The 12,159-nt window shown below is 45.7% G+C and overlaps 1 protein-coding gene across 6 annotated transcripts in view; it reads left to right on the top strand.

The window, feature by feature from the left end:
• STX3 (syntaxin 3) overlaps positions 1-12,159 on the top strand; it is a 47,022-nt gene that overhangs the window by 31,682 nt on the left and 3,181 nt on the right. For 4 of the 6 annotated variants that reach the window (XM_089308558.1, XM_051854392.3, XM_089308553.1 and 1 more), the window contains exons 4-10: positions 694-768; positions 2,089-2,156; positions 3,160-3,268; positions 4,135-4,208; positions 4,390-4,524; positions 6,964-7,074; positions 8,542-8,655. In XM_089308558.1, the coding sequence (XP_089164684.1) occupies positions 694-768; positions 2,089-2,156; positions 3,160-3,268; positions 4,135-4,208; positions 4,390-4,524; positions 6,964-7,074; positions 8,542-8,625 (656 nt within the window). In that variant the 3' untranslated portion in view covers positions 8,626-8,655. Of the gene's footprint in view, positions 1-693; positions 769-2,088; positions 2,157-3,159; positions 3,269-4,134; positions 4,209-4,389; positions 4,525-6,963; positions 7,075-8,541; positions 8,656-8,841; positions 9,399-12,159 lie in introns of those variants that run through there. The other 2 variants (XM_051854397.3, XM_051854404.3) reach the window with 2 other exon arrangements.

The following is a 12,159-nucleotide window of genomic DNA, read 5'->3' as shown; positions in this document are numbered from 1 at the left end:
AGTGGAGGATGGCCCAAGTCCTTGGGCCCTGCACCCCATGGGAGACCAGGAGAAGTACCTGGCTCCTGCCATCGGATCAGCGTGATGCGCCGGCCACAGCGCGCTGGCCGTGGTGGCCATTGGAGGGTGAACCAACGGCAAAGGAAGACTTTTTCTCTGTGTCTCTCTCTCTCTCTCTCTCTCTCACTGTCCACTCTGCCTGTCAAAAAAAAAAAAAAAAAATTAAAAAAAAAAAAGAGCAGTTCGGGGCATGAATTAGATATATCGTAAATATTTGGTTCATTCTAAGTTGATGAGACTTGGTGAAATCTCTTCCCTAGAAGTCTCATAAAGCTGTCTCACACCTTCTGAGATAGTCTTCATGGTAAGCCAAATTATTTTCTGTAAAAGCAAGATTCTCAGGTTTTTGTGTGCTGGAGAATTTCTTGGGAAAGTTTGTTAAGAAGGAAGATTCTCGTCCCCCTACCTGGTGTGTTTTTATTCTGCAGGTCTTGGACAGAGTGCCTAGGAAATGCCTTTTAAAAATAAGCTCTCTGTGATTCTAATGACAAATCGTGGGGAGCATACTGGGATCAGTTCTGCTGTGGGTAACAAGTGCCCATCAAACTGCCCCACAGCCTCTGTTGATCAATGTACCTCACAAAGCGGTTAGTCCTTTCCTTTCTAACTGATTCTGCCTGCCTTTGTACCTAGAAACCAAGGATGACCTAGAGCAGCTCACAACTGAGATCAAGAAAAGAGCCAACAACGTCCGGAACAAGCTGAAGAGTAAGCAAGGGGAAAGAGGAACCGGCCAGCCCCTAACACCATCTGTCTCCGCTCCCCAGAGTCCAGCTCTGCTGAACTGAAACTCATCTTGGTGGGAAGGACACCACTTGTCCATCTTTGCTTATGGGTTGGGCTTTATCCCTGCGGTGACCTATTGTAGCCCCAGAAATTTACTGCTTCTTGAATCTTGACTGTAGTTAAGAGTCCAGAATTGAAGTTAGTCAATGAGAATAAAAATGTGCTCTCAGCTACTGAGTAGTTGTGCATCCTGGTCCTCTAGTTTAGTCCCTCAACTTTCTTTACTGTCTGCACTTCCCAGTGCCTACATAAGTTGGAACAGTAGTGTTTCTAAAGGTATTGTCCTCCCATTGCCACTCCCACCACATTAGAGCATAGTTCATGAATTCACTTTTCCCAGGGGCCCAAAAGTTTACATAGTTCCACTCCATGGTTACAGTCTTCATTCTTGCCCAATATATTTGTTAATGTATACTGTTGGAACACAACTTACCATTTATTCTCCCAAACTATTTTTTAAAAGATTTATTTATTTATTTGAAAGGCGGGGGGGGGGGGGGGGAGGGAGAGAGAGAGAGAGAGAGAGGACTCCCATCCACTGGTTCACTCCCCAAATGGCCACAATGGCCGGAACTGGGCTGATCTGAAGCCAGGAGCCAGAAGCTTCTTCCAGGTCTCCCATGCAGGTGCAGGGCCCCAAGAATCTTCTACTGCTTTCTCAGGCCATGGCAGAGAGCTAGATTGGAAGTAGAGCTTCTGGGTCTCAAACTGGCTCCCATATGGGATGCTGGCAATGCAGGCAGCAGCTTTACCTGCTAAGCCACAATGCCAGCCCCCCAAAACTGTTTTCATTGGGGTGGGGGTGCCGTTGCAGCTTCTAATAATAACAATGATAGTGTGCCTGCCATTATTAAGCACTCCATGTTCAACTCATTTAATGTTCACATCAGATCTGGAGGGAGATGCTGCCGTTTTTTCTGTTTCTCAGGTGAGGGGACAGGAACATTAAGAGAGGTTATGTGGTTTTCTTATAGCCATGCAGCTAGTAAGTGGCAGCATATATGAGCCCGACCCTAATGGTGACCAAGATCTATACTGTTAACTATTATGGTGAGACCTGGTAATAGTAAAGGGTGCAGACTCCAACTGCTGGGGCTTACATTTGAACTGACTTTTTGAGACGACTTCTGCCAATTTTTACACCTGCTATGTGAGAGTGACCCAGGAGATTTACATTGAAAAGAGTGTTTCTTGGAAGGAAGAGCAGATGTGTTGCTGGAAAAACTTTCCTTTCCTTTCCAGGCATGGAGAGGCACATTGAAGAAGATGAGGTCCGGTCATCTGCAGACCTTCGGATTAGGAAATCTCAGGTAAGGTCTCTCTAGGTCTGACAATCATCTAGTCCAGTATTGTGTGGAAGAAGTGAGAGGCTAGTAGTTAGGGTTTTTTTTTTTTTTTTCCATTTTATTTTTTAAAGATTTATTTATGTATTTGAAAGACAGAGTTGCAGAGGTAGAAAGGCGGAGAGGTAGAGAGAGAGGGAGAAAGGTCTTCCATCTGCTGGCTCACTCACCAGTTGACTGCAATGGCTGGAGCTGTGCCGATCCGAAGCCAGGAGCCAGGAGCTTCTTTTGGGTCTCCCATGTGGGTGCAGGGGCCCAAGGACTTGGGCCATTCTCTACTGCCTTCCCAGGCCATAGCAGAGAGCTGGATCAGCAGTGGAGCAGCCAGGACTCAAACTGGTGCTGGGATGCTGGCACTGCAGGTGGTGGCCTTACCTGCTATGCCACAACACCAGCCCCAGTTAGGGTATTTTTTTTTGTTTGTTTTTGGCCGTGATTTTGATCTGAATCCATGGCAGTACTAAATTTTTAAAAAAGCATAAAAATCTGCTTGATTTTGCAGAGAAGAAACTAGTAGGGCTCAGTGCTGAAACATGGGCAAAGCATATAAAAATTATGAAGGTTTGTGCTTAGGCATCCAGAGCTGTTGAGCTGATGCATCCACTTATAAGCAAGAAAAGTTGAGATCAGTTAGGGTAAGAACGCAAGGATCTTTGTAAGTGTTCCATATGGGAAGGAAGAGTGGCAGCTTTGGATGGCAAGACAAGAGGCTGAAGGGCTTTGAGCATTCTAGAGATTGTCTCCTTTGGTCACACCATTACCCTGTGGTGCTGAAACCCTGCTTTGGAGAAGGCAGTAGACTCTCGCAACGGCACAGAACTAGGAAACAAAGAGCTGGCTCTTAGTCCTGGTCTTTTGATTCCAGGTCCATGCTGCTGTGTGTGTGTTGGGGGGAGCTCTCCAATAGTCATAGACTCCTCCCCTCCCCCACCTCCTGGGGGCTTACTCTATCGTAACGTTACTCCTGCAGCACTCTGTCCTCTCCCGGAAGTTTGTGGAGGTGATGACCAAATACAACGAAGCTCAGGTGGACTTCCGTGAACGCAGCAAAGGGAGAATCCAGCGGCAGCTTGAAATCAGTATGTATTTGAAGTTTGGTCTGTGCTCCTCCACCTTTTCCTGCTGCATGGTTTCCCATCTCCACTTGTGAGACCTCGGGAGACCAGGCAGCAGCTCTCCTGGGAGCTTCTGTGTCCTTGTTTTTCATCCAGGCCCAGCACAGAGGTTGTAGCTCTGCCATGGAAGTGGAGCAGCCGGGTCTCGAACTGGCGCCCATATGGGATGCTGGCACTGCAGGCGGTGGTTTTACCCCCTACGCCACAGCGCTGGCCCCAATGAGTAATTTTTCGAAATGATTGTTTTCTTTCAATACCTCCTTTTTCCTGTCTATTTGACAGCAAAGCACAGTTATGGAGTACATGGTATGGTGCTGGTTGCTTTGAGGAATAAAGAAATGACAAAAGCCATGCCCTTCAGTAATGTGGAAAGCAGGGCTCTGTGGGGTGGAACATGCTCCAAGTGGGAGGGAGTGTATGAATAAAGATGTAATCAAGAAAAAGCAAGTATGCTTAGAATTACACACTGTCCAGGGTCTGGGAAGAAGGTGTGGCGATGAATGATTAAGATGGATTGAAGGAGGGCTTCCCCTTGCACCAGCTCGGTCATGAGGGCCTTGGACACTGTGCTGTAGTGAACGGAGCTGTAAATGTTCTAAGCTGGTGGAACATCATGTGATCAGATATGTGCTTTAGGAAGTTAATTGCTGATAATGTCAAGGGTGGATAGGTTAAGGGACAAATCAGAAGCAAAGTGCATTGGGATACTATTGGGGGAGGGTTGTAGAGGCCATGGTCTTTATAGGGAAGTCCTCACATTCCTAGTCTTCAGGGAACTTTACAAATGGTGTTCAGTGCTTTGATCTTATATTTGATCTTTTGTTATAAAGCTGGCAAAAAGACAACAGATGAGGAACTGGAGGAGATGTTAGAGAGTGGCAACCCAGCCATCTTCACCTCTGGGGTGAGTGCCTTGGGTATGGGGATGGCACACCCTTCTTGTGACGCGAGCCGCCTCTGTGGAGCTTCGCGCAGTCTAGCAGGTTAAGGGTGAGTGGCAGCTGCAGGCAGCCAGGGGAGGTGAGAGGCTCATCTGGAGTGTGTGTTGTGGGGGTGACTGATGGCCTGGGTGTGGCCTCTTGTAGATCATCGACTCCCAGATTTCCAAACAAGCACTCAGTGAGATCGAGGGTCGGCACAAGGACATCGTGAGGCTGGAGAGCAGCATCAAGGAGCTTCACGACATGTTTATGGACATCGCCATGCTGGTGGAGAATCAGGTAACCGCAGCGAGGCCCAGAGTTGGGAGGGCAGAGAGGAGAGTACAGGCTCCCGGGAGAACAGCGAGGAAGGGCATGCTGGAAGCTGGCTGAGGTGTGAGAGGAGACTCACTGGGGATTTGTGCAGTGGGGTAACAGAATTCCAGTATTCCAGGGAGACGGGGGAATTCTTATCAAATGCTGGCCTGCAGGGGCTCTCAGCCTTGTCTTTCTTGCCTGTTGCTTTGGCCTCAGTCATGTCTAGGCAGTACAGGGTTTAATGTGCTCTGCCAAGTACCTAGTTGCCCCAGACTTGGGATCCTTTTTTTTAAACTTTGAGATACGGGTTCTTAATAAAGATGCCTTAAAGCAGTCTCTTGATATGACCTGTTACACTGATGGCACTGAGAATCTGTGATCTTTTCTCCAGTTCACTGGTAACACCTAACAGGTTTTTTAAAAATATTTTTTACTTTTTTGGCTGGCGCCGCAGCTCAATAGGCTAATCCTCTGCCTGCGGCGCTGGCACACCGGGTTCTAGTTCTGGTCGGGGCGCCGGATTCTGTCCTGGTTGCCCCTCTTCCAGGCCAGCTCTCTGCTGTGGCCAGGGAGTGCAGTGGAGGATGGCCCAAGTGCTTGGGCCCTGCACCCCATGGGAGACCAGGAGAAGCACCTGGCTCCTGCCTTTGGATCAGCGCGGTGCGCCGGCCACAGCGTGCCGGCCGCGGCGACCATTGGAGGGTGAACCAATGGCAAAGGAAGACCTTTCTCTCTGTCTCTCTCTCTCACTGTCCACTCTGCCTGTCAAAAATATATATATATATATTTTTTATTTTTTTTATTTGAGAGGTAGAGTTACAGAAAGAGAGAAGGACAGACAGAAAGGTCTTCCATCCACTGGTTCACTCCCCAAGTGGCTGCAACCACTGGAGCTGGGTCGATCCGAAGGCAGGAGCCAACAGCTTTTTCCAGGTCTCCCATGTGGATGCAGGGGTCCACGCAGTTGGGTATCTTCTACTGCTTTTTCAGGCCATAGCAGAGAACTGGATCAGAAGAGGAGCATCTGGGACAGGAACTGGTGCCCATATGGGTTGCCAGTACCACAGGCAGAGTCTTAGCCTGCTATGCCACAGCACCGGCCCCACCTAACAGGTTTTATCTGTTTTCTGTTTTTATATTTTTCACTTATATGTGTTTCTCTAAGAATTTTGGCACTTTTTGCTAAGGAACAAGAACAGTCAACAACATAAGTGGAGGACTAATAAAATATTGACAGAAATATTTGAAACACTCCTGGTGCATAGTTCGACAGCTTGCTGTGTCCCAGGCATGCTTGCTCAGGGATGGAATTCTAATCGCCTGTGTATGGGGTTAGTTTCACACAGTCAGATGGCTTCCAGTGATTAGGTCACAGGGTCATAGTGCTGTGCCACGATCACTATTAACTTCAGCACTGTGCCTTCTGCATGGGATTGAGGACTCTCCTTAGCAAACAGGTTGTAAAAACCTAGTTGAAATCCACATATTGCTCTACTGGTTTGTAATCAGTACAGAGCCTGAGTGCCTTCCCCCATCCCCCTTAAGGCCTTTGAACCCACTCCTAAAGTCCCTTGGTCCCCACTCTTCTTTTTCCCCCCACACTGCCTTGCCGAGGAACTGGTATTGAGATTCAAGTGATGGTAAGTGCCTTGCTCTCTTTACAGACTGCCACAAAGCCATGGGGTTGGGTTGGGAAGGTGTGGGTAGGTGGGAGCAGTTTCTGTCCTAAGATGCTCAGGAATTAAGTGGAGGGACCAAACTTCCCTGTCAGGAAGTAACAGCTGGGAGTGGGTGGGCATCTTATTCTGAGACCACTGTCTGGAGGGGCAGATAAAACCCAGGAGTTTGGGTGAACCCAGTGACTACCACTTAAGGAGCCTGGGAATATCTCTTAGAGGAAGTAGTTCCCAACCTCATGTATTTATAGAGCACCTACTGCATGCCAGGTATTAGTTTTCAGTAGTAAACCAACTCAGTTCAGCCTGCATAGTTGATTTAGTTCCTGGTGACCAGAAGAGGCCAGCATGCCGATTATATCCTAAGAACATGAGATATTCTTATTTGAGCTCCTCTCCATGTGCTTAAGTTAAAAAAAAAAAAAAAAAAAGTGGGAGGGGTTCCCTGTGTGTGTGTGTGTGTGTGTGTACTTACCAAGCATCTATAGTATGTGCCTGGTGCCCTGCACGGTACTGGTCACAGAGAAGTAATTCAGTAAATGTTTCTTGGATGAATGACCACCTCCAAGGACTAGGAAGCCACAGATAATCACATGGGAAATTTGAAATGTTCCTGCAGGAGGCTGTGCCTCATGGTTTTTGCAATGCTCCTGTTAGCACTGAAGATTATAAGAGTACCCTTCCCCACATGAGGTAGGACTGTATTCTGGGTGGGTTTATTGAATGTGACTAATGTTCTTTGCAGGGTGAGATGTTAGATAACATAGAGCTCAATGTCATGCACACAGTGGACCATGTGGAGAAGGCACGAGATGAGACTAAAAAAGCTGTGAAATACCAGAGTCAGGCCCGGAAGGTGAGATACACCTGCTGCTTCCAGAGAAGAGAGTCCATTTGGTTTGCCGTCTCTTGCTGTTTCTCTTCCCTTTCGCTATCTCTGTTCCCACTGCTGCTTCTCGCATCCGGGGAAAGGGAGCCATGATTGACCGTATTGAGAACAACATGGACCAATCAGTGGGCTTTGTGGAGCGGGCCGTGGCAGATACCAAAAAGGCTGTCAAGTATCAGAGTGAAGCCCGGAGGGTGAGCCCTTTCCTCTCAGCCTGGTCTTGTTTCTCCTCTCTGTGGTCATTCCTACCTGTGTCCTTGAGCCCATATCCTCTCTCTCTGTCCTAGCCTTCTCCAACCCTCTACCTAGTCTTTCCTAGAGACTAGCTGCCTACTCTTCCTTCCTAGGTGTGCCTTGCATGGATCTGGCTCATGTGCACTTCGCCCGAGAACCCATACTTACTTGAAAGGCAGTTCTGTAGGATGGTTGCATGGCCCAAGTGTTGCTACTCATCTTCAGGATGTAGCTAATGGAGCTTTCAGATATTACACTAGACTCTTCATCAAACACCTTTATGTCATTGTTTTTCACTGCAGTAGCCCAAGCCCTCCCCCCACCTCTCTTTTTCTCCACCTTGTAACCCAGCACTGTGCTAATTGCTATGTAAACATTAGCTCATATTTATGGAGCACCTATTTTTTTCTGTCTTATAGATGGAACAGTTGAGGGTCAGAGGTTAAATAACTGAGGTCAAGGCTTCCAGTAAGTAGAGGGGCTGAGATTGTAAATCAGATCCCAGTCATGCTCTTTCTGTCACACTGTTGCATTTGCTCACCCTTCTTGGTGCCCCTGTTGCTGGAGGACTTTAAGCTTCTTTGCCAGTGGTCTCTGGGTATCCAGCTCTGGAGGCTTCTGCTTTTTAAATGGCTCTTCTTTGATCGTTTCTCTTGGGCTCTGCTGTTTTTGTTCTTCAGTTCTTTGTTTCTTTTCCAACTTTACTTATGGCTTATGCAGGGATTTAGGGAGCTGGAAAGTTGTTGTATATTAGGAATTTAGGCTGGATCATAACTTTCTGATATTCATTCAGTATACAGGATCTGAAAGACAGAAATATACTTAAGGAGACAGATGGACAGAAGCTGGAAATTAGGACTATATAAAAAATGTTTTTAACTTTTCCTTTTGAAAAGGGAAAGTCAGTCCCTTTATATTGGCTAGTTGCTGCTTAGAGGTGCCATAATAGTGGCTCTTACTGTATCGGTGGTATATGCAAATTACAGTGTGTGGAAGCTCCATATTTGTATCTGCTGGCATTGCTAGCCAGGAAGTCACTTAAGAAACGTAAAATGTCCTATAAGAATGTCTTTATGGAGAGATGTTAGGCTTATTTGGATCTAAAAGATGCTTTCTAGTAGAGTTGAGAGAGGTGATTTTTGGATGCGTTGTTTTTGAAAACTAATGATATGGTTTTGTTTGTCTTGTTCTTCTCTCCAGAAATTGATAATTATCATTGTGATAGTAGTTGTGTTGCTGGGCATTTTAGCATTGATTATTGGACTTTCTGTTGCACTGAAATAAGAGTGCCCCAAAAGGCTGCTGCAGTGAAATGTAAGTAAATGAATGATTCTCTCGGGGACTGTGGATTGCCTTTTTGAGGAAATTAGCCTCATATTTCAAATTCTGTTTCTTTCCACTTATGATTGTCTTTGGACATGCTAAACTTTTTCAAAATTTTCAGTATCTTGTAGATTCTTTCATCTCTTTAACAGGCTGTTCTTTTTATTTTTTTGAAAGATTTAATTGAAAAGCAGAGAGAGAGAGAATCTTTCATCTGCTGGTTCATTCCCTAAATGGCTGCAATGGCTGCGGCTCACTCAGGCTGAAGCTGGGACCCTGGAGCTCCATTGGAATCTCCCTTGTGGGTAACAGGGGCTCAAAGACTTGGGGCATCTTCCATCGCTTTCCCAGGAGCATTAACAGGGAGCTGAATTGGAATTGGAGCATCCAGCATGAACTGGCACCCAAAAAGGGATGCCAGTGTTGCAGATGGCATCTTAACCTGCTCTTCCACAGTGCTAAGCCCCAAAATTCTGTCTTGACTCTGGCTGCAGTACTGCCTCTGCTGTTTCTCCCTATTCTTTAAATCTATCCTGTCATGTCCTGTATTTCACCACCTCTCCTAGCATACCTGAGCACCCATTTTAAGTCCACTTACGCAGGAAGTATGGGTAGATAATTAGGTACAATCTATGTTTTGATGTGGTCTGTCTTTTGAATTCTTACTGGCTGTCATGGGTGTTGAGCTTTGCTTTCTGTATCCTTTTCAATGTAAATGAAGCTTTGAATAGGGATTTGGGAGTATAGTTTTGTTTATGGCTGGCTGGATCCTGAATGATATAATAGGGAACATTCTGAGTGCTGAGTTGTGCCAAACAATGTATTAAACACATTATATACATGCTATTGAATGCTTACAGCAGCCTTATGTGATAAGTAGTAGTATTATGCACTTTATGGATAAAGAAATTCAGTGTTAAAGAGAAGTAACAGGGACAAGTGCACACAGCTGACAGTAGACCTAGGAGGGTTTTTACTACATATTACCTTCTGTTTGTCAAACAAGGTAGCCATTTATCATTGTCTACAAAGTGTAGATGATCTTAGAGAATAGTGGCTTTAAAATTTAGGCTATTGATTATCTTTAAAAAAAATTTTTTTTTTTTTGACAGGCAGAGTGGACAGTGAGAGAGAGAGAGACAGGAGAGAAAGGTCTTCCTTTGCCGTTGGTTCACCCTCCAATGGCTGCCGCGGCCAACGCACCGCGCTGATCCAATGGCAGCAGCCAGGTACTTATCCTGGTCTCCCATGGGGTGCAGGGCCCAAGCACTTGGGCCATCCTCCACTGCACTCCCGGGCCACAGCAGAGAGCTGGCCTGGAAGAGGGGCAACCGGGACAGAATCCAGCGCCCCAACCGGGACTAGAACCCAGTGTGCCAGCGCCGCTAGGTGGAGGATTAGCTTATTGAGCCACGGCACCGGCCATAAATTTTTTTTTAAAAAAAAGGATAGGTCTATGGCCGGTGCCGCGGCTCACTAGGCTAATCCTCCACCTAGCGGGGCCGGCACACGAGGTTCTAGTCCCAGTCGGGGCACCGGATTCTGTCCCGGTTGCCCCTCTTCCAGGCAGGCTCTCTGCTGTGGCCAGGGAGTGCAGTGGAGGATGGCCCAAGTGCTTGGGCCTTGCACCCCAATGGGAGACCAGGAGAAGCACCTGGCTCCTGGCTTCGGATCAGCGCGGTGCACTGGCCACAGCGTGCCGGCCGTGGCGGCCATTGGAGGCTGAACCAACGGCAAAAAGGAAGACCTTTCTCTCTGTCTCTCTCTCTCTCACTATCTACTCTGCCTGTAAAAAAAAAAAAAAAAAAAAAAAAAAGGATAGGTCTGCTGAATCAAGTTCAACAGCAGTTAGTACGACAAGAGTGACTTTTGTAATTTTTGAAAATACTTTTATTGTAATAAGCATGTATTATTAAAAAACCTGTAATATACAGCAAGAATGAAAATTAACTATTTTAAAAGATTTATTTATTTATTTGAAAGTCAGAATTACACAGAAAGAGAAGGAGAGGCAGAGAGAGAGAGAGATAGAGAGATAGAGAGATAGGTCTTCCATCCTCTGGTGCACTCCCCAACTGGCTGCAACGGCCAGAGCTGCGCTGATCCAAAGCCAGGAGCCAGGAGCTTCTTCCGGGTCTCCCACCTGGGTGCAGGGGCCCAAGGACTTGGGCCATCTTCTACTGCTTTCCCAGGCAATAGCAGAGAGCTGGAGCGGAAGTGGAGCAGCCATGACAAGAACCAGTGTCCATGTTGGATGCTGGCACTGCAGGCGGCGGTTTTACCTGCTACACCACAGCACCAGCCCCTGAAAATTAACTTTTCCTATTATTGCTGATAACCCTGTGACATGTTATATACTCATAGTTTTACATGGTACAAACTATATTTGTGATTTTTGTATCCAGGTATAAAATCATAAACATCAGCCTATGTCATTAAACTCTTTGTAAAAGTAATTTTCACTTTTTTAAAGGTTGTTTATTTATTTGAAAGGCAGTTCTAAGGGTGGGGATGGAGAGAGTGAGTGAGCTACCAACTGCTGGTTCACTCCTCAGATGGCCGCAATGGTCACATCTGGACCAGGCCAAAGCCAGGAACTCCATCCAAGTCTGCCACATGAGTGGCAGGTGTCTAAGTACTTGGGCCATCTTTTACTGCTTTTCTTTCTTTTTAAAAAATTTTTTATTTGATAGGATGAACAAATTTCATATATACAGATTTAAAGGCATAATGGTACTCTCCACCCTCCCCTCCCCCTCCTTCATTTTTTTATTTTAATTTTTACAGTGACTTTCAGTTTATTTTATAATCACAAGGTTAACCCTCTATTAAATAATGAATTAAACAAGTAATAAGTACAAAAACCACTGTTCCTAAAGAGTATAGACAACTGCTCTTCCCGTGCATATTAGCAGGGAGCTGGATTGGAAGTGAAGCATCCAGAACTCGAACCTGTGCTCCGATATGGGATGCCAGTGTCACAGTTGGTGGCTTAACCTGTTGTGCCACAATGCTGGCCCCATGTAAAACTAATTTTCAACATGAGACTGTGGATATACTCCCAAGTTTTTAATAGTTCCCTATTGTTGAAGGTTTCTGTTTTTATTTTGCTCTGTGTCTAACCTTACATATTTTTCCATGTTAATTTTCTTGTCATTATAAGAGAAACTAGAAGTTGGATTACTGAGGTAAAAGATACACATATTTTAAAGATCTGATTTATACTACCATGTGGATATCCAGAGCTGACCCTTCATTTAATTTGATTTAGTGTTTCTTCTTCCTTCCACATGACAGAGGGTCTGAAAATCAGGATATTTTAGCATTAAGCATTCAGCTTAATCTTGAGAGATAAGCAGCAATGAGGTGACCCTTTTAGGCAGTTAATTAGTTCCCTTTTTTTTTTCTGGCATTTGGATTTTTGTTTGTAAAATTTCAGTCTTGTTCTGACACAGGATATTAACATTTTAAAAAGGTATAGTAAGTTATCTTTCC

This window comes from Oryctolagus cuniculus, chromosome 1 (genome assembly GCF_051225735.1).
Source record: "Oryctolagus cuniculus isolate XC-2025 breed Fujian yellow rabbit chromosome 1, ASM5122573v1, whole genome shotgun sequence".
NCBI classification, from domain to species: Eukaryota; Metazoa; Chordata; class Mammalia; order Lagomorpha; family Leporidae; genus Oryctolagus; species Oryctolagus cuniculus.
The sequence above is the reverse complement of the archived record's forward strand: the minus strand, read 5'-3'. Positions and strand labels throughout refer to the sequence as shown.